Raw genomic sequence first — 23,281 nt, 5'->3', positions numbered from 1 at the left:
TCATTGTTGTTTTAATTTGCATCTCTCTGATGATTAGTGATGTTGAGCATTTCTTCATATGTCTCTTAGCCATTTGTATATCCTGTTTGGAGAGGTGTATATTTAGTTCCTTTGCCCATTTTTTAATTGAGTTCTTTGTCTTTCTTTTGCTGAGCTGTATGAGCACTCTATGTATATTGGAAATTAACTCCTTATCAGATGTACCATTGGCATTTATGCTCTCCCATACATTGGGTTCCCTTTCCATTTTGGTGGTTGTTTCTTTTGCTGTGCAGAAGCTTTTGAGTTTAATGTAGTCCCATGAGTTCATTTTCTCCTTTGTTTCTGTTGCCCTAGGTGATGTATCAGTGAAAATTCTGCTGCATATGATGTCTAAATTTTGTTGCCTACATTTTCTTCTAGGACTTTTATGGATTCATGAGTCACAATTAAGTCTTTTATTCATTTCGAGTTTATTCTTGTGCGTGGTATAAGTTGATGGACTAGTTTTTTTGCATGTAGCTGTCCAATTTTCTCAGCACCATTTATTAAAGAGGCTGTCTTTACTCCACTGTATGCTCTTACCCCCTTTGTCAAATATTAATTGAGCATATTATCTTCGGTCCATTTCTGGGTTCTCTGTTATGTTCCATTGATCTGTCTGCCTGTTCTTGTGCCAGTACCAGGCTGTTTTGATTACAGTGACTTTGCATTATAACCTGAAATCTGGTAATGTGATCCCTCCACCTTTGTTCTTCTGTTTCAAGATTGCTGTGGCTATTCAAGGTCTTTTTTGGTTCCATATGAACTTTTGAAATATTTGTTCTAGTTCTGTGAAGTATGTTGTGATATTTTGATGGGGATTGCATTGAATCTATAGATTGCTTTGGGTTATGAACATTTTAATGATGTTATTCTTCCAATACATGAACAATGTATGTGCTTCCACCTTTTTATATCTTTCTCCATTTCTTTTTTCAATGACCTGTAGTTTTCTGTGAATAGGTCCTTTATTTCTTTGGTTAAATTTATTCCTGGGTATCTTAATTTTTATTGCCGTGATGGAAAATAGGATTGTTTTTATAGTTTCTCTTTCTGTGGGTTCATAATTGATGTATAAGAATGCCATTGATTTTTTGACGTTAATTTTGTAACCTGCTACTTTGCCAAATTCATATATTAAGTCTAGTAAATTTTTGATGGAATCTTTGGCGATTTCTACATATAGTATCATGTCATCTGTGAATAATGACAATTTCACTTCCTCCTTGCCCATTTGGAGCCCTTTTATTTTTTCTTCCTGTCTGATTGTTGTGGCCAAGACTTCCAGTACTATGTTAAATAAGAGTGGCAAAAGTGGGCATCCTTGTCTTGTTCCTGTTCTTAAGGGAAATGCTTTTAGTTTTTGCTCATGGAGTATGATGTTGATTGTATGTATTTCATATATGGCCTTTATTATGTCAAGATATGATCCCTCTATTTCCAGATTGCTGAGCATTTTTATCAGAAATGGGTGCTGGATTTTGTTGAAGGCTTTTTCAGCATCTATTGATATGATTATATGATTTTTATCTTTCATTTTGTTTATGTGTTGTATCACATTTATTGATTTACAGATATTGTACCAGCCTTGCACCCCTGGAATGAATGCCACTTGGTCATGGTGAATAATTTTTTTGATGTATTGCTGGATTTGATTTGCTAGTATTTTGTTAAGGATTTTGGCATATAAGTTCATCAAGGATACTGGCCTGTAGTTTTCTTTCTTTATAGTGTCTTTTTGTGGTTTTGGAATTAGAGTTATGCTGGCCTCATAAAACAAGTTTGGAAATCTTCCTTCTTTTTGAATTTTTGAAATAGTTTGAGGAGAATGGGTATTACTTCTTCTTTGAATGTTTGGTAAAATTTCCCCAGGGAATTTTGAAGCCATCCGGGCCTGGGCTTTTGTTTGCTGGGATAGTCTTCATTACATCTTCAGTTGTTATTGGTCTGTTCAAGTTTTCTATCTCTTCCCAGTCCAGTTCTGGGGGATTATGCGTTTCTTGAAATTTGTCCATTTCACTTAGATTGTCGAATTTGTAGCCATGTAATTGTTCATAATATTTGTTAACAATCCTTTGTATTTCTTTGGTGTCAATTATTATTACTCCTCTTTTATTTCTGATTTTTTGTATTTGGGTTCACTCTCTTTGTTTCTTGGTGAGTCTAGCTAAGGGTCTATCAATCTTGTTTATCATTTCAAAGAACCAGCTCTTTGTTTCATTGATCCTTTGCATTGTTTTTTTGGTCTCCATGTCATTTATTTCTTATTGTATCTTTACTATTTCCTTTCTTCTACTTTCTCTGAGGTTTTCTTTCTGTTTGCTTTCTAATTCTTTACGTTGTGAGGTTAGATAGTTTATTAGAAATTTTTCTCGCTTCTTGAGGTAGGCCTGTAGTGCTATGAACTTCCTTCTCAACTGCTTTTGCTGCATTCCGTAGATTCTGTGTTGTTGTGTGTTCATTTTCATTGGTTTCCAGGAAGTTTATAATTTCTTCCTTGATCTCCATGGTAACCCATTTATTGTTCAGTAACATGCTATTTAGCCTCTATGTTTTCAAATGTCTTTGCATGTTCTTGTTGCAGTTGATTTCTAGTTGCATGCCATTGTGATCTGAGAATATGCTTGATATGATTTCAATCTTCTTGAACTTGTAGAGACTTAGTTTGTGCTCTAATATGTGGTCTTTCTTTGAGAATGTCCCATGTGCACTTGAGAAGAATGTGAATTCTGTAATTTTGTGGTGTAATTCTCTGTAGATATCTATTAAATTCATTTGATATAGCCCTTCATTTAGAGTCCTTGTTTCAGTGTTAATTTTTTGTCTAGAGGATCTATCCTGTGATGTTGGCGGGGTATTGAAGTTCCCTGCTATGATTGCATTGCTGTTGATTTCTCCTTTGAAGTCCTCCAGAAGATTTTTAATATATGTTGGTGTTCCTATATTGGGTGCATATATGTTTACCAATGTTATATCTTTCTGTTTGAGAAATCCTTTCAATATTACTTAGTGGCCTTTTTTTGTCTCTGGTATGGTCTTTATTTTGAAGTCTACTTTATCAGATATGAGTATTACTACCCCAGTGTTTTTTTCCTTTCTCTTTGCTTGAAAGATTTTTTTCCATCCCTTCACTTTCAACCTATGTGAGTCTTTTGTTGTGGCATGGGTCTCTTGTAAACAACATATATGTGAGTCATGCTTTCTTTTTTTTTTTTTTTTTTTATCCTCACCCGAGGACATTTTCCCATTTTTTTGTTCAGGTAGAGTGGGAGGGAGAGAGAGGAACAGAGAGAGAGAGAAACATCGACGCGAAAGGAACATATCAAGTGGCTGCCACCCGCACGACCGACCAGGGCCGGGGACAAACTGCAACCGAGGTATGCGCCCTTAGCGGGAACCGAACCCTGGTCTCTCAGGACCGCAGGTCGACGCTCTAACCGCTGAGCCAAACCAGCCAGGGCGAGTCATGCTTTCTTATCCAGTCAGCTACTATGTGTCTTTTGATCAGAGTATTCAAACCATTCACATTTAAGGTAATAATTGTTATGTACTTATTTATTGCCATTTTTGTTTAGTATGGTTCTATTTTTCTTCCCGTTTCTTCTCTCAATTACAGCAGTCTTTTTAGCATATCTTGTAGTGCTGGTTTGGTGTTAATATATTCCCTTAGCCTTTTTTGTCTGGGAAGTTATTTGACCTTCTATTTTGAATGATAGCTTTGCTGGATAGAGTAGTCTTGGATTCAGATCCTTGTTTTTCATGACCTTGATTATTTCATGCCACTTTCTTCTAGCCTGTGGTGTGTCTGTTGAGAAGTCAGCTGAGAGCCTTATGCTTATCTCTTGCTGCCTTTATGATTCTCTTTGTGTTTAATTTTCGGCATTGTAATTACTATGTGTCTTGGTGTGGACCTGTTTGGGTTCTTTTTACTTGGGGCTCTCTGTGCTTCTTGAATTTGAATGCCTTTTCACTTCACCAAGTTAGGAAAGTTTTCTATTTCTTCAAATATATTCTCCAACCCTTGCCCATTTTTTTCCTCTTCAGGGACTCCTATGATGTGAATGTTATTATGTTTCCAGTTGTCCCACAATTCCCTTAAGCTATCTTCCTGTTTGTTTGTTTTTTTTTTAATTATTTTTTCCTTTTGGTTTTCTGTTTGGTTGATTTTTTTCTACACTGTCTTCTAATTCACTGTTCCAGTCCTCAGCTTCCTCTCCTCTGATGGTTAGTCCTTCCAATGTGTTCTTTATTTCTGCTATGTCATTCTTCATTTCCACTTGGTTGGTTTTCAGTTTTTTTATATCTTTACTCATGGTGCTGATGTCCTTAATTCATGCTGTTGAGCTTCCTCAAGATCATGGCTCTGAACTCTACCTCTGAGAATTTGCTTAACTGCGTTTCGTTGATCTCATCTTTGATAGAGTTCTCTTGTTCTTTCATTTGGGATTTGTCTCTTTGTTTCACCATTTTGGCTATCTCAGTGGATTTTGGAGCCTGCCAATTTTTCTCTATGGGTGTTGGTGTTCTGCTATTTGTGGCTCCCTCTACTGGGTTTGGATGGGACTGGGTGGGCCCATGTTAAACACCACTGTGATGTCTTACTTTCCTGGGTAGATTTGCAAGCCCAGGAAAAGTTCAGTTATTCTTTAGCTCTTTCTGGATGCTAGTAGTCTCAGTTACTCAGTGCTTTGGAATGTAGCCCTGGTGTTCTGCATAAGAGGATTTACAGAGGGTGGGATAGATGCTGGCTGTTAATTAGCCTCAATTTGCATTTCCTTGCCTCACCTGGGAAAGGCTGAATCTGCAAGGGGAATGGCTGTTGCTTTTTCCCACAGCTATGGGGAGGAGCACACTGGCCACCGTTGATTGTGGCCATAACTAAGCAAAAACTCTGAGTGCCCTCCAATTCCCATTTGTCTCTACAGAGTTCCAGTGTGCCCTCCCTCTGCTATAGCCCCCAGATGAGTGGCTGTGGCTATTTTAGTCCTTGCTCTCTGAGCTATGGACGGGTTTCGTCTTTATGCTCCAAGGGCACTGCTCATAGCTAAGACTGCTGCTGTCCATGGGCTCCCCCACCCTCTCATGCCTTCGCAGATCCTACCAGTGTCCCTGATTATATGGTCCTGTCCTCCTGCTTTTCTGTTGCTTTTTTCCAAGGATTTGTCTTTATTTTAGTTGTAATTCCCATTTGTTCCTGGGAGATCGGCTGTATAGATTCCATTCACTCTGCTTCCACTTTCACATCCTCTAAGCCTATCTTTTGCATTGCTGGGTCGCACAGGCCTTTCTGGTGCTCCTGCACCCCACTGGTCCCAAGGGTAACTGGATTGCACAGTCCCTTTGGGGACCAGGCTCTATGCCTATGTTATGGGCTGCTGGGTCTCACAGGCCTCTCTGGTACTTCAGCACTCCATATGTCCCGTGGGTAACTGGATGGCAGTGTCCCTGCTGGGTAGCACAGGCCTCTCTGGTGCCCCTGCACCCTGCAGGTCCAATGGGCGGGCAGCTGGATCGCACCAGTCCCACTTGGGCTTCAGCTTCCCACTTTTCTTGTGAGCTGCTGGACCTCACAGGCCTCTGTGGAGCCCCAGGTCTCACCGCTGGTGGCTGGGGAGTGCTGCTGCCCTGTGGGGCTCAACTCTTGCTTAGCTTTTGCTGTAGTTTTTGGGGATGGGTCTCAGCTGCTGGTCTGTGCTTCTGTTGCCTGGTGAAGTATGTCTGCTCCCCAGCCTCTGTTGCTGGAGGTATACCTTGACTCTGATTGGGCTGCTATTATGGGAGATGGTGCTGGGCTCCGGGCTGTCCGTGGCTTCCTTGACCGGCACCTTGGGATCTCCAGTACTGTGCATTGGTCTGTGTTGACACAGAGAGTCCACTGGTCTGATGGTGCCAAGTGCACTGGTGGGCTCAGGTTGCTGGGCCCTATCCGCTCCTACTGCCTCCTCCCAGGGAAGACCAAGGGATCTTCCAAAATGGTGGGATCTCTCTGCAGCGCAGGGAGAAGTGCCCTGAAGAGCCATTTGCTGCAGTAGCCTGCTGTTCCAGTCCACAGCACAGGAACCTTCTGCTCCACGTCTCTGCCCTGCATGGGTTTGGTCAGCCATCTTCATGTCCATTCACACTCTCTCACACACTAGCTCACTCTCTCACACACTCACTCTTTCTCTGGTCCTGCCAGCTGCCATCTTTTCTCAGAATCACTTTCATCTTTTAAAAATAAACTCTGCACCCCCTCAAACAATAACTTCTATTTCCTTTTCCCCTTAGTTCCTGGCAATCACAATTCTACTTTCTGTCTTTATGAATTTGACTACTCTAGGTCCCTCATATAAATGGGATCATACAGTAATTGCCCTTCTATGATGGGCTTATTTCAGTTAGCATAAGGTCCTGAAGATTCATCCATGCTGTAGCACATGTCAGAATTTCCTTCCTTTTTAAGACTGAATAATACTCCATTGTATGTGTGTACCATATTTTGCTTATCCATTTCTTCAGTGGACACTTGGGTTGCTTCCATGTTTTATCTCTGGTGAATCATGCTGCTGTGAGCTATATACACCTTTATTATTGAGTAGATTTGTGTTTCTACCACCATAATGAAGATAACAGTTCCAACATCATGAGAATTTTCTGTTTGGTTCTTTTGTAACCATACCCATCTCCTTCCTGTCCCTTCTCCCTCCATTTCTAACCCTAATCTGTCCTTAATTTCTAAAATTTTGACATTACACTATGTTACATAAATGGAATCATATAGTCTGTAATCTTTTGTGATTGACTTTTTCACTCAGCATTATTCTCTAGAGATACATTCAAGTTGTTGGGTATATCAATAGTTAGTTCCTTTCCTTGCTGAGTAGGACTCCATGCTATGTATGTCCCACAGTTTGTTTAATCAGTTATCATTTGAATGACATCTGGGTTGTTTCCAGTTTGGGGCTGTTATGAATAAAAGTTCTATAATCATCTGTGTGCTGGTAGTATATGAATTAAAATAGTCAGTTCTACAAGAGTACAATTTCTGGGTTATATTTTAAGATTTATCATCTTCTGCCCTGATTCAGTTGGTTGAAGCCTCATCCCGTGCACTGAAAGGTCATAGGTTTGATTTCCAGTCAGGGCACATACCTGTGTTGCAGGTTCCATCCCTGGTTGGGCACCATGGTGTTCCAGGTGATATGGTTTCTTGCTGTGTGTAAATGGAGGTTAAAATAATGTCATATGGATCTTTTCAATAATAACCTGACAAGGGACATCTCTAAGCAATCATGTTGAGAAAATTGATAGCCTTACTACTGGTCCTTTTTTTCTCCTTTAGCCTTGATTTCTCTGAAGTTGCCCCACCATCTCAAAAATATCATTCATTCTGAGACATTCAGACCATTACCCTTCTTCTCTTGCCCTGCTTGATCCAAGATGAAGTGGTTGCTAAATCCCACTGGGTTTTACCACTGCTGATATTTTTATATCATTCTTCTGTGCCATCTAAATTTCAGTCAGCATAGCCTTTTCTGTATATTATTAATACATCTTTTCTGGAATCTCTTCCCTGTGAGTAGAGCCTTTGTACCTTGTCACAGTAGACCTTTGTGGCTCTAGGTCCTAATTCTTCTCTTCATGCCATGGTCATATTCACCTCAGAGTCTTTGCCCATGCCCTGGAATGAGCCTTACCCTCTTCACACCATGAGCTTATTCACATTCAGCTATCAGCTCATATACCACCACCTCATGAGAGGTCCTCTTGGTGTATGTTTTTCTCGTATCTGAACTTTTCTTTCATTGCACTTACAGTAGTTTTTAAAATTTAGTTGTTTAAAACCTAAGGACCCACATGGTTCAGTCTGGCCATAGAGTCTACTCAAAGGAGTTAACCAGAAAGTATCTTATCTTAAGGCAATTTAAATCTTAACATTGCTTCCTGTAATGACTTTAAGCCTTTGTCTCTTAAATATCAGCTTTTAACCATGGTATTCCTTCCTTACAAGTGAGTTCTTGAAGTAGGGTGCTGTCTGACCCACCCATTCCCATCAATCTCCCTGAAAATTGGATGTGGGTAATATTTATCTTTATAATTGCAGAATCTGGAACACTGACTAGAAGATATTAGGGGCTTCATCAATGTTTGTCAGAAACACAAATGAATGAATGAATGAATGAATGAATGAATGAGTGAATGAGTAAATAGGTGAAACTATCTAACTCTCTAAAGGAGACATTTGGTAAAAGTCAAAATGAGTAAATGATATAATTTTTTTTTTCTTTTCTAGGTGATTTTTGAAGTAATAACTTCCGGACATCAAGGCTACCTTGCAATTGATGAAGTGAAGGTGTTAGGACATCCATGTAGTAAGTTTTCTTAACTTTAAACATTCGGGCACATTGTTGGTGGGATATTTTCTCATGTAGATTAAGAGAAGGCACTAAAATCTGGGGAGCAGTAGTCTTGCTGAGAGAATTCCCTGGCACATCTCTAGGTGTTGCTTTGCCAGCCCAGAAATCCAAAAACATGCATGTCATGTTGTTGAATGTACCTAAGTGTCTTTAAAAGGGAAATCAGGAATGCGGACTAACAGAATACTTTGGTATGCTCATACATCTTTGCAAAGATCTTTGGATTTCCCTTTTGAATAGTAGCACAAGTTAAACACTGAGAATCTGTGCATTTTGTTTCTAAGTTTAGTATGTTTTTGAAATAGTTCCAAACAATATAATCCCAAACTGGCCTGGTATCTGGTGAATATAAGAAATCTACCTAAACCACCAGGGGACCACAGAAATGGCCTGTCCTTCATCTTTTATAAATCAGTTTCTTGAAAAAGTCCAATGATAAAAACACATACTTTTCTTTTTACCACCCTGTATGAAAGAACAACTATTAATAGTTTGTCCTATTTGCACCTGAACCTTGTCCTTAAATCAATAAAATATTGCAAATTGCCAGTCCCACCATTTCTCCCTCATCTCCCCAGGGACCAGTTCTGTAGTGAGTTTGCCACTGCTCCTGTCCATCTGGAAGATTTCTAGTCCATAAGCAGCAGAAACATGATTTTAGCAGAAAAGCTTTGTATTGAAAGGGAATTGGATGGCAAGTAGAATCACTGGGAACATCAGTGATACAGGCTCAAATAATGGGCTATAGTGACTGCTATGCCAGATAGCCACCATGAGGACAGGAGTGCTGGAGCCCGATCCTCTGGCTCCTGACCCTTGGAGCGTGACCCTTGACACCTGCCTGAAAAATCGTCACTGTTTCTGTGCCTTTGTACCCTCAGCGCCTTTGGTGCAAAACCCTGAGTTGGATTGATGGGGGATTTTCCCAGTCCCAGGATAGAGACTTGAGAACTGAGCAACTAGAAAACTGCAGGTGTCTGTCTATGTATGCATGTGTGTATATGCACACATGTATGCACATTATGTTTCCCATAATCACTATGTATTCATAAAAGAAAGTACTGTTTGCCTTTTGTAAATACTAACGAATGATATCCGACTGTACAAATTACTCTGTATTCTTTTCCCCCAAGCTTGGCATTACATTTTGCAGGTCAATCCATGATATTCTATCATGTGAATATTCTACATTTAATTTTTTTTTATTCTTCTAGAAACATTTAGTTTCCCTCAGTCTTTCTCCATGACAAACATTGCTGCAGTGAACAACCATGTGTGCATCTGTGGTGCCATGTGCGAGAGCAGGTTATGTTCCTAGAAGCATATTTTCTGGGTTGTAGGATAGAAACAGTTTTAGTTTTACTACATGCTGCCAAATTGCTATGAAAAGTGTCTGAACCAGTTTATATTCCCACTAGCAATGTATGGAAGTTTTATTTTCCCAATATCCTTGCCCAGAATTGATATTGTCAGACTGAATCTTCTACTAGCTGAGGATGGAAGCCTGCTTTATTTTTAGGGTCCCTGGCATTAAAGAGAAACTGGCTAGTTCATGTATTCCTGGATCTGTGCTGATGATCTCCCCAAATTCACAAAAGAAAGGTTATATCTAAAATGCTATTAGAAATACAAACACTGTTTTTATTGCATGGATTGAATAGATCATGAGATCACTCTCTGTACTAGTGACAGAGAAGCCCTTGTGGTTGTCATCTGATGTGAGTGTCATGATACAATCATCTGATTCCATCCAGAAGGGTTTGCTCTCTTGAGATCTCTATCTGGTGACAAGACTGAAGTTCAAGCACAGCAATCATCTTGATCATAAGGCAGACACTGCTTTTGTAGCACATTGCATTTGCCTTTTCTTCTGTCAGCAAGACCAGTGCGTTCAAGAAGAGTTTCTTCCCCATTTTTTTTTTTTTTTTCTGAAAAGGTAGAAAGATGAACAGCACTGTACCTAATTGAAACAGCAGGGCAAATTTAATTGCTCATAATTACCTGAGTTGGAACTTGGCCAAATCCTTGGAGTAATAACCTCAGGCTTGGAGAAGACTCATGGAGTTTTCTAATATGCATAAATGTTGCAGCGTCTGATTCACTTCTTAACAGGCAGTAAACATCGTAGGCTGTGATACTGAATGCATGCCTACTATGTGCTGAGTGCTCCCTGTTTCTCAGAGCAAATCTCATCACAAAACAGATTTTAGTGTTGCCCTGGGTGCAGATGCAGTGGCCAAGGCCAACTTTGCACAGGTCTTTCTTATGATGTATCCCGAGCTCCTTCTACATCTGGCCGCTGGCCAGCAAAAGAGCTCCTAAGTGTAGCCCCTCTCATTCCACAGGGTTTGAGTCTCTGCTTTCAGCCATATAAAAAGACTTAATGCCTGTCCTTCTATCAGAGCCTTCCTGAAATGTGTCTCTGGCACTTTTGCTCATTCCTTCCGAGCCCAGCTGCCTATGGTCATATAAAGGTGTTTATGGTCTCTTCTTTGGAGAATACTGCTGCTGATACCTAATTGGCTTTGCAGACTGCTGTTAGGAGACACAGAATTGCAAAACAGGCTCTGTACCAAGGTGAGGTATGGTCCAATAGCATTTTGAACTGTAAGCTTTAAATGGTTTTGATGATAGCCCTTCTGCGGTTATTTTTCCAAATCTCTAAGTTTATGGCAAAAACATGCAAATAAAGATTTTAAAGAAGGCAATAATTTAGTTATTAAATGGAAAGCCTTACAGGTAATATTTTAAGGGATTTCCTATCAAGATTTATAAATAATAATCCCTATTTCATATCCAAAATTATGCTTTGCAAAAGATACAAAACTAAAGGATCCTGTTGGATTCATATATGTTTATGAGTAAACATTACAACATTTTGTAAAAAGTAGCTGTTCTGTTATAAGCATACAGTTGCTCATAAAATTGATTTTAGTGTAGTGATAATCAGATGCAGGATAGACATGGAAATGTAGAAATAGCACTGTAGACGGCAGGTCTCTGGTTTAAGACCACTTACTTATAAGTAACATAGATAATGTTTGTATTTGGTATGAACACTAAAAATATATTTTGAATTTGGTTTACAAATCTAGCAGGAGTGCCCAGCCGGTGTGGCTCAGTGCTTGAGCGTCGACCCATGCACCAAGAGGTCGCTGGTTCTATTCCCGGTCATGGCACCATGCCCAGGTTGTGGGCCCAATCTCCAGTGGGGTCATGCAGGTGGTGGCCGATTGATGTTCTCTCTCGATGTTTCTATCTCTCTTTCCTCTCTTTCTAAAATATCAATAAAGAAAGAAAAAATAATCAGTAGGAGAAACTGAAGAAATATTTTATTAGTTTCATAATGTCTCCTATTTTTAAGTAGGTTATAAACTATAAATATATTGATATTTCTATCATTACCTGTGATGTTGAAATACATTTTTATCTTATAGCCATGAAGCATTTTAACAGACTTATTGAGCTATAATTCACATATCATACACAATTCTCCAATTTAAAGTATACAAGTCAATGTTTTTTAGCATATTCACAGAGCTGTGTAACCATTAACACAGTCGATTTTAGAACATTTTCATTTCTTTCACCCCAAAAAGAAACCCTATACCCATTAACAGCCATTCTCCATTTCCCCGGCCCCCACCCCAAACCTACGCAACCACCAACTACTTTCTGTCTTTTTTCATATTTTATTTAAATGCAGTCATATAATATATGGTTCTTTTTGTTTGTCTTCTTTCACTTAGCATAACATTTCATGGTTCATCCATACTGTAGAATATATCAATACTACATTATTTCTCAAAGCTAAGTAATACTCCATTGTATGATATACCACTTTTTATTTGTTCATTCATGAATTGGTGGACATTAAAGTTATTTTTAACTTTTGATTATTATAAACAATGCTGCTATGAACATTTATGTACAGGCTTTTGTGTGACATTTGTTTTTAGTTCTCTTGTGTATACATAGGAGTAGAATGACTGGGTTACCTGGGAATTTTTATGTTTGGTATTTCGAGGAATTGTGATGTTGTTTTTAAAATTGCCTGTCTCATATTCAGAAGAACAGAGTATGAGGGTTTCGGTTTTTCTCTATATTCTTGCCAACATTTGTTATTATCTGTCTTATTTATCATAGCATCCTAGTGGGTTTGAAGGGGTATCTCATTGTGGTTTTGATTCTCTAATCGCTAATGATGTTGAGTATCTTTTCATGTGCTTTTTTTTAAATAACTTTTTATTAAATTTATTGAGGTGAAAATTATGAATAAGATTATGTAGGTTTAAAGTGTACATTTCTTTTTTTTTTTGCTACCTATGTTTCTTTTTTGGAGAAGTGATTAGTCAGATCCTTTTCTCATTTTTGTTTGTTTCCTTGTTTTTTGTTAATCCTTACCTGAGGATATTTTTTCCACTGATTTTTACAGAGAGTGAAGGGGGGGGGAGGGGGGAGAGAGAAACATCAATGTGAGAGAGACAAACCACTGGTTGCCTCCCACCTGACCCCGAACCTGCAACCCAGGTATATGCCCTTGACTGGGAATCAAACATCCGGCCCTTTGGTCCACAGGGCAGTGCTCTAACCGCTAATCCAAACTGGCCAGGGCCCTTTTCTCATTTTTAATTGAGTTATTTGTCTTTTTATTATTGAGTTTTAAAGATTTTAAAATATATCTGAATACAAGACATTTTTCGCCCATCTGTGGCTTATTTTATTTATCATAAAAAGGTGAGAGATTTTAGCAAAGGCTTTTGTTTTGTCTATGTAGGGAGGAAAAACTTTTCCTTGACCCTCTTTATATGAAAATTAAACTGACAAAGATAGATGAACAAGATAAAAATATACAAATGTATTTAATAATAGTGATTCAGGGGCTTTATTAGGGAATGAAGACCTGAAGAAAGAATTAGACCTGGGTATTTTTATTCTAGGTTTGATGAGAGTGGACAATCAAGGAGGAATATGATAAGTTAAAGAATATGAGGTAAGAGTAATAAACTGAAGGAAACTTGGCATGACATGTTTGTTTAGATTCCTCCCAGTGTCCTTTTGTCTTTGGAGATATATGAGAACACCTTTCCCACTTAGAGTTTTATGGCTTATTTCAGGAGAGAAGGGAAGGGGATGATCAGAGTGACCTTTTTGCTTTCTGCTTTCACTATTTTTCTCCAACTCCTTCAGCTTAAAATATTCAGTATACTAAGTTGCCCTATTTTGGGGTAGTTTGTCTTGAATACCATCATTTATTAGATTATCATGTAGTTTTGTCTTTTATTTTATTGGTGGGGTATATTATATTGATAGATTTGGGGAAGTTAAAACAACCTAGCATTCCAAGGATAAATACAACTTATGGTTATAGCATATAATCTTTTTATATGTTATCATATAACACATTAAATAAAAAGTTATTTGCATATATGATGCCTTGAATTTTGAAATCTAAAAATTATACAGAATTATGATCTATTATTTTTCTGCCAGTTTGAAAACATAGTAATATAAAATGATTATGGAAGGAGACTTGACTTGGGGTAGTAGACACATAATACAATATACAGATGATGTATTATAGAACTGTACACCTGAAACCTATGTAATTTTATTAACCAACGTCACCCTAATAAATTCTATAAAAATTTTAAAAACATATTGAAAAAAACCTTTGTGCCATATATTGTATAAAATGAATACAAAATGCAAGACTATTCTGTATTGTTACTTTGCAATATAAAATAAGTCAGCAGTTTCTTTAAATATTTAAGAAATGCTGAGTTCAAAATATGGTTCAAAATTATTATTTTTTAAAATATTTTTCTTTATTGATTTTAGAGAGAGAGGAAGGGAGGAGGAGAGAGAGATGGAAACATTGATGAGAGAGAACATAGATTGACCACTTCCTGCATGCCCCCTACTGGGGATTGAACCCACAACCATGGACTGGGAATTAAACTGGCAACCTTTTGGTGCATGGGTTGACGCTCAAGCAGTGAGCCACAATGGCCAGGCAGTTCAAAATTATTTTTATTTTATAAAAAAATTAATTGTTTTAGTTATTGAGATATTTGCATATCCATACATTGCTTGCCTACTTCAAAATTTAAGTTTTGTTATAAGAACAATAAGTGGCGTGATTAAAATAAGAATAACACTGACAAGTAAGAAATTAGAATTGTTTTGTGAATTATGTTCTGTTGAATAAAGACAGATCCATAGGCTTTGGTTGAGAGATGAATAGGGCTCAGATCTGACATTTCATTTTAAACATGTAGGAATTTAAGTTGGATTTTTCTCCAAAGGAATATCATTCTTCTTTATGATATGGGTGACTTAAAAAACTTATTTGTATATAGTGGCTAACTTTTTTCTCTGTGATAAAAATGTTGAATCTGTTTTTCCACTTGAAAAATTATTCCATTAAGATCCATTTTAACTTTCAACCAAAAAAAAAAAAAAAGTTTTGTCCTGAAACATGTTTAGAGAAAAACTTCTTACTTGACTTCTTTGGCTCTATAACCTTATTCGCATAATGGGGTAATAATAATAACACTTTTCTTACAGGGTAAATGTAGGGAAAGAATTTGAAGCAGTGCTTAGTACATTCTAAGAGCTCAATAAATGATAATGGTTATCATTATAATTATTATTATTATTATTATTGTCATTATTAGGTACTATACCTTAACACGCCCACTAGAATGAGTTAGCTGCAGACTGTAACCCTAAGTAGCTAAATTGATGGATTATTTTATTTTTTAAATCCTCACCTGAGGATATTTTTTTCCCATTTATCTTCAAGTAGAGTGGGAAGGAGGGAGGGAGGGAGGGAGGGAGGGAGGGAGGAGAGAGAGAGAGAGAGAGAGAGAGAGAGAGAGAGAGAGAGAAACATCGATGTGAGAGACATCCAGCTGCCTACTTCAAAACTCCAACCAGGGCAGGGGACGAACTGCAACTGAGGTACATGCCCTTGGTCGGAATCAAACCCGCGACTCTTTGGTCCGCAGGCTGATGCTCTAACCACTGAGCCAAACCAGGAGGGCTGATTGATTTTTTTAATAAGCAAGTTTATCAGTGTTGGTTTTAAAATTAAAAAAAAAAAAAATGTTTGCAAAACATATTGTTTGTTAGTCATAGACAGTACCAGGCCATTCTTTTTGGCAGAGTTGTTTTCTTGTTTGTGATAATATGCTACACAAGTAGAGAGAAACACTGGCTGTTTATTGTGGCAGTTGGGCATGCTTCCAGTTTATTTCAAACTATGCCATTACATCAGCACGTAAGTGAAAATAAAAAGGGGTTAGCACACAGTCCTCTTTTGTCCTACTTCAGTTTACACTTTGATCTTACAAATTACTGTTCTCTAATTTTGTTAGTATTTTGATGCAGGCTTTGAAGAATTAGTAATATGAAACATTTAGAAAAAGATTTGCATCTTGGTCAATGACAATTCCTGACTTTGAGAATCAAGGGCTGATTTGGGACCAATTAATACCCCAAAACATCTATTCTTTGAAAAACTGTTTTCTTGGTGACAAGCAACAGAATATAGCAGAGTTGAAAAAGCAGGAGAGGTGTACTAAAAAACTGTTTGAAATTCATGGAAGATAGTTTTTAGAACTCCTGTAGATTTTAGAAGAAAGCTGGCATAGCGTTTTGAAAGGGTATCCAGGAGACAAATGGGCCTATAAATCTGGAGAGAGAGAGAATTTGTCTTTTTGAATGTGGGATAGATTGAAATTTTCTACTCTAACAGTATTCTGCCTGGTGTTACAATCAGGGTAGTTTGGCAAGGCTCAGAGCATGCAGCCCAGCATGGGACCGAGACTTTCCTGGCTATGGAGCTCTTTTTCTTGGGATCTTTTCCAGTTTCCAGTGATAAATCAATTCTTTTTAACAGTAAAGAATATTTTTTAGGCTAAGTACCAGGCATACCATATGCCTTCCCTATATCATCTTGTTTAATTTTTATCCCAACTCTCTGATTATAGGTACTTTTTAAAATCTCTATTTTACAATTTTTTAAAAAAAATTTACTTAGGTGTGGGTTTAGGAACTTTTGTTTCTATTTATAGGTAGTAAGGGACTGAAGTATTGATGCTTGAACTCACATGTGCTAAATTCCAAATTTAAAATAGTATCAGTCGTAAACTGTTTCCCAATTGAAAGCAGTTGTATCATTTACTATACTGAACAGCGAGGGTCCAGACATCTTAAATTTTGGAAAGATTATATAGGCCTTTAATGTTTATTGAAAAAACTTACAAATGTCATTAATAGAAACTCTTACTTTAATATTCTTAAAGGAAATGGATCTGAAAAATGGAATCATAGTCCCTTTGTCTTATTCATCCTGGTGGATGAATCACTAGCTTTCCATTCAGGTAAAAAATTCTCTTTCATTTGAAAGAGATAATTTGATTATATAAGTGTTTATACTTAACATGTTTGATTGTTTATTTATTATATGCCAAATTATTTTTATCTGGCAGTGTTTTCTCAACGAAACAACACTATTTTTTTTCAAACCAAAACAGTCAATCCATTTGCAAAAATGAGCCCTCCTAAAGTACAATTTGAACAGAGATATACAGTACATTCCTCAGACCCTGAACCTCACTGTGCAAGGAGTTTGCATGGCACTGTCTGAGCAGCCATCTTGAAGATCAAAACAATTCTAAAGGAAAAGTGATAACCTTCATTCTATGCAACATGCCTTTATTAATAATGTGGTGAATAAAGAAAGACTATAACACAAGCATATCTTTGTGCTACAAATCAAAAATGCAAGTTATTTCCTACCAGACAGCCTCCTGCAGACAATAGGTATTAAGAGAATGTTCTGATATATGAGTTTTGCTGTATCATTCTCTTGTGGTTCAGGTAACTGTTGTTAGAAACAGGACCCTTGGGAAGCAGTCTTTCCAGGGCGGACATCCTATGCATGGACAGACTGATAGCAGCATCAGCAGACAATCCTGATATTCAAATTATTCATTATTATTAATTAGTTGATAGAGCAGAGTACATCTATTTCATAAGTTTATCAAAAAAGGTCACAGAAATTAATTCTTAATATTTTTGAGTGGGTAGTGAAAAGAACTCTCTCATATACCCCGTTGGTAGAAATACAAATCGTTATATGCTTTAAGGAAAGCAGTGTGGCAATTTTTGTCAAAAATCTTTTTAAAATGCATATTTTTATCTTAGTAATTTGATTTCTAAAATTTTATCTTAAAAACAAGAAGTCTACATGACAATTTAATTAAGAAAACTTATATCTTGGCATTATGTATAAGAAATTCAAATGTTCAACAGTAGGGGAACGTTTCAGTAAACTTTTATGTCCATAAAATGTATATCAGGAATTCAGCCTTGACACTGTTGACACTTTAAGCCTCATAATTTTTTGTGGGTGCTGTCTTGTGCATTATAGGCTTTTTAACACCCTCCCTGGTCTCTGTCCACTAGATACCAGTGGTACCCTACCTTTGCCACCCTTGTTGTAACAACCAAAACTGTCTCCAGACTTTGCCAAACGTCCCCTGGGGGGCAACATTGCCTCTGACTGAGAACCACTGATGCATATTAGGCAGATTTTTAAATCACTTTAAATGAATATTTAAAAAGAGAAAAATACTAAATATCTTGTTAAAATTTTTAAAAGGTGCATGGTTATCACAAAAAGCTAAAAAGATATCAGTAGAACAATTTAGGAGATGTAAAGTTTCTTTAATGGCAAAGGGTTGCTCTGATGGTTCTGTGCAAAGCCAGACAAGCCCACCAGATCTCTCCCAGCAACTGAAATAACACAGCCACTCCATAATATGTCCACATGGGAGGATTCTACCGAGGGATGGAAGGTTTCTTTTTTTGGTACCAACAGGAATTTAGGAATTTTTTCTTAACCCTTCCCTCTGTTCCTACTCCACTTTTAGCTGTTCTCAGAATTTGGCTTTTCATCTGCCTCCTCACCTAGTGCAAATAAATAATCTGTATGAACATTCCTGAATTCACTTTGAACCTAGATGAATCAAAGTTTCCTTTCCCAGCCTCCTTCAAGAGGCTCAAGCTTTATGTCAAAGTGCTATGTATCTTTCAGCTGGTTAACAGGTTCGAGATGCTTTCCATTAAAAAAAAGTTAAGTGTGAAGAAATACATGCATAGTTTAAAAGTCACTTCTTAGAGATAAATCTATATATAATTTAAAAATTAAGCACCTTATTTTTTAAATTTATTATTGAAAATATTTTTAAAAAGAGAAAAATAAATTATTTAAATCACTATCTCAATCTTGACAAAGAAGGACAAAGTAGGAGCGATAATAGTACTGGATATCAGGTTATACTACAAAGCCATTGTAATTAAAACAGCCTGGTACTGGCACAAGAACAGACATATAGATCAATGGAACAGAACAGAGGACCCAAAAATTGACCCAAGATATTATGCTCAATTAATATTTGACAAAGGTAGCAAGAGCATACAATGGAGTAAAGACAGCCTCTTTAATAAATGGTGTTGGGAAAATTGGACAGCTATATGCAAACAAACAAACAAACAAAAATGAAATTAGACCACCACCTTACACCATACACAAGAATAAACTCAGAATGGGTAAAAGATTTAAATCCAAAAAATCCTCACATCCAATAAATCTTAGAAGAAAATGTAGGCAAAAATTTTCAGACATAACATACAACAGAATTTTCACTGATACAACGCCTAAGGCAAGAGAAACAAAGGAAAAAATTAATAAATGGGACTATATCAAACTAAAAAGATTCTGCACAGCAAAAGAAACAAGAATCAAAATGGAAAGGGAACACACTGTATAGGAAAGCATAATTGTCAATGATATATCAGAAAAGGGTTTAATTTCCAAAATATATAGAATACTCATACAACTCATCAAAAGGAAGACAAAGAATCCAATTAAAAAATGGGCCGAGGACCTAAATAGACATCTCTCCAAACAGGACATACAGATGGCCAAGAACCATATGAAAAAATGCTCAATATCACTAATAATTAGAGAAATGCAAATCAAAACGACTATGAGGCATCACCTCACACCTGTCAGAATGGCTGCCATCAACAAATTATCAAACAACCAGTGCTAGCAAGGGTATGGAGAAAAGGGGACTCTAGTACACTGGTGACGGGAATGCAGACTGGAGCAACCACTATGGAAAACAATATGGTGTTTCCTCAAGAAATTAAAAATTGAACTGCCATTTAACCCAATGATCCCACTCTAGGAATATACCCTAAGAAGCCTGAAACACCAATCAGAAAGAAAATGTGTACTCCTGTGTTCATAGCAGCACTATTTACAATTGCTAAGATCTGGAAACAGCCCATGTGTCCATTAATAGATGAGTGGATAAAAAGAGTTGTGGTACATATACACAATGAAACACTATGCAGCTATAAGAAAGAATGGTCTCTTGTCCTCTGAGACAACATGGAGGGAACTGGAGAATATTATCCTAAGTGAAATAAGCCAATCAGAGAAAAACAAATACCACATGATCTCACTTATTTGTGGAACATAATGAACAAAATAGACCCAGAGATATAGAAGTAGGGTTTAGACTGACAAATCTCAGAGGAGGTGGGGTGAGAGGGAGGGGAGAAGTAAACCAAAGAGCTTAAATGCATATATGCATAACCAATGGATATAGACAACAATGCCAGGGGGTGGGGGATCAGGAAGAGGGTGTCAATGGGGAAAAAGGGAGAAACATCTGCAACAAAAATAAATTAATTAATGAAGAGTAAATATATCACTAGTCTTGCCAATCCGGTGTAGTTTATTGTTTAAGTATCGACCCACGCACCAAGAGATCACTGTTTAAATTCCTGGTCAGGGCACTTGCCCAGGTTGCAGGTTTGAGGCCCTGGTGGTGGTGTGTGCAGACAGCAGCTGATCAATGTTTCTCTCTCACATTAATGTGTCTTTCTCTCTTCCTATCCCCTCTTCTCTCTCTAAAAAAAGAAAAGAAAAGCAGAGCAAGAGGGATTTTGATAATTTTGGCAGCCTGGGGTTTGGTAGAAGAGAAAAAGTAGTTATTGGTGGGGTATGGGAAAAGAAGCCAAGGCCTAAGATGTATATGAACAGCATATGGAGATTTTGCAATGGAATTTTAGAGGAGACTTAATATTTAGTAAAATAACTATGTAGGGATGCACTAGGGGTGATGCAGATAATATTAACAACCCTTCTGCACAGGCTCCACCTGGGCTTAACCAAATGTGGGTGAAACTGCACAATAGCAGTCTCAGATGTAAAACCCCATTAAGCCAAGTTATAATGAAAGATGGCTACACACCCCACTATCTTATGTTAGAGACCCAACTTGACCTGCAACAAGAGGCGAGCAGAATTAGGAGGCCATGAGATGGTCAGCAGAGGACAGCATTAGTGAGATGTCCACTATCTGAGTGTGAGGGATAATCTAAGTCTATGGAAGAAGGGGAGGGGTAGTCAAAGTATATAGGAGCCAGCTTGAGAGATCTAAGTTTTCTCAAAGGAGCCATTGAAGTTCTAAGGTAGCATTATTAAAGTCATGGCACAGGAAAGGAAGCGGACAGAGTTAGGCTGTACTGGTGGAGCACAGTCATCAGGGGTGTGAGAGTGGGGTTTCAGTTGACTGAGCAATTCTCAGGAGAGGATCAGGATCAGGTAAGGAGAGCAGAGAAGCTTCAAAACCAAAACCAGGCAGAAGAACTTCCAGCCCACGAGGCATCTTCCAAACAAAGAAGTCTGGGATTCTAACCCAGCTTCAGAAAGTGTATTCATTCCAAATGTGACTCAAACCATACCCCTTTTTATGATTTAACCATGGATGCAATATGTGCCCCCAAAGAGGTCACAGAAGAGGCAGCTCCAGTACCCAAAAATAGCAAAGGAGAAAAACAGCAAGGACCCTATTGCCACGAGCTGAGCCACTAGTAGAGGAGGTGACGAGGGCCCTTATGTGCTGAGACCCTTTATTGTGATTTGAACAAACCTGATGAGAACTGGCAATGGTCAATAGGATGCTATTCACAAATGGGGTGCCTAGGCTACCCACCTTTCTGCCCAGCCAACTGCAAATTCTACCTCCACCAATAGATCCTCACTAGCCAGCTCATACCATGTCTGTTAGTCTATCTGAGTGTCTGGAAACCCTTCTTTATCTAGGGTAACATGCCTCTCGAATAGTTTCTGCTTATTGTGTCCATCTCACAAATCTGAAATCAGCAATCATTCTCAATCACCCCTACCCTTTTCTTGTGCCCCAGGTTTTCCTTCACTAGACTACAGGGTCTGCTTTAAATAAAACAAATGTAGGTAAATCTAAAATAGTAATTGTTACAAATGTTTGTCTAGTAAAATTTCCTCATTTGTACTTCATAGGACATTAATTTTCTGTAGGATTTATCACTCTGACCACACCTGGCTTGTCAACTTTCATTTTGGTGTAACTCCAGCAGTGGACTGTGGCTCCAGGACAGAAGTAACCATGTAGGCTATAGTAGCTATTATTTTCTTTGGTCTGGATGCCCTTTGTGTTGGGTGCAGCATGAGGTCAGGTGTGACTTTGGAGGGGCCTGTCTGCCCCTTTTGGGGGCCACACAGTTGACTGCAGTGGCTCCAAGACTCCTAATCATCAAGAACGTCTCTTGTGGCTAGTAGGCGTGTAGCCCACTGAGACTTTCACAGATATCTTGTCTCTCAGAGCCTCAAAAATGTTTTCTGTTTTGTTATGTTTTTTAGTAGAACACTGGGGATATGACTTGGGGAGCTCTCACCATGCTTGGGTTGTTGACTCTGTAGGGGCAGAAGGCATTTACCAGGGAGAACACACACTCTGCAAAGGGAAATGAACCAAGTTCTAGTTCTGGGACAAATCTAAATTTACGGGAGGAGCACGCAGAAGAATGAATAAAGGAAAGAGCTGCAGTAAAATGACTTTGAAAGTAGAATTTTAAAAGTTTTGGGGGAAGTTTTAAATAAAGATCAGTGTGGCTGAAAGCATTTCTCGTTACAGGGAAATGAGACGTGAGGAGAGCAGTTTTCGGAGAAGGGTTGAGGCTGTGATAGAAAGTGGAAGAGCCCTTAAAAGGGGACCACTGTGGCTCAGGGTGGTTGACAGGAAATGGACTTAGCAGCTCCTTGAGGAATCAGTAATGAGAGCTAGGTGTGTGTGTGTGTGTGTGTGTGTGTGTGTGTCCTGAAAGACTGCGAAGCATAAATTGCTCTGATCAGCTCCCTTAGAATTCATGTGAAGTAGCTAAAGCCACCTGTGGTGCAAATACCCTGGTAAACACAGGAGTTTTGATTTCCTTTCCATTGTTTTTCTTTTTCTTTTTCTTTTTCCTTAATGGTTTGTGCATAGTGTAGTCTAGTGTCCATGTGGCTAGGGGTAATGTGCTTAGAATTATTTTACAGGGGAAAAGCTTTTGAAAACATTTTCAATTGATGACTGTTTGTACTATAATGGACATAATTTGTTGGATTAGAAGAAAAAGAATACTCAATTTTGCTTAAATTTCCTTGACAAGAAAACAGCTTTTTGACTTCCAATGGCTATTAATTTAGTCAAATCTCAAATTCTTAGTGATTTCTATTAATGTTGGTGATCTCTGATGTAGGTAAATCTAAAATAATAATTGTTGCAAATGTTTGTGTAGTAGAAGTTTGCTCATTTGTGTCAGGGTGAGGTAAGAGAGTAGAATATTGTAGAAATTGCAAGTGCAGTTGACTGTTGAACAACACAGTTTTGAACTGCATAGGTCTACTTATTTACAGACTTCTTTCAATAAATATTATGAATGTATTTTTTTCTTCCTTATGATTTTTCTCAGTA

At 37.9% G+C, this 23,281-nt stretch overlaps 1 protein-coding gene across 6 annotated transcripts in view; it reads left to right on the top strand.

The window, feature by feature from the left end:
• The window catches only part of PTPRM (protein tyrosine phosphatase receptor type M), an 839,861-nt gene that overhangs the window by 346,839 nt on the left and 469,741 nt on the right, over positions 1 to 23,281 (top strand). For all 6 annotated transcript variants that reach the window (XM_036244603.1, XM_036244601.1, XM_036244600.1 and 3 more), the window contains exon 4: positions 8,294 to 8,372. In XM_036244603.1, the coding sequence (XP_036100496.1) occupies positions 8,294 to 8,372 (79 nt within the window). The remainder of the gene's footprint in view (positions 1 to 8,293; positions 8,373 to 23,281) is intronic.

Source organism: Molossus molossus, unplaced genomic scaffold, assembly GCF_014108415.1.
Source record: "Molossus molossus isolate mMolMol1 unplaced genomic scaffold, mMolMol1.p scaffold_m16_p_6, whole genome shotgun sequence".
NCBI lineage: Eukaryota > Metazoa > Chordata > Mammalia > Chiroptera > Molossidae > Molossus > Molossus molossus.
This window is presented reverse-complemented; position numbering and strand designations above follow the sequence as displayed.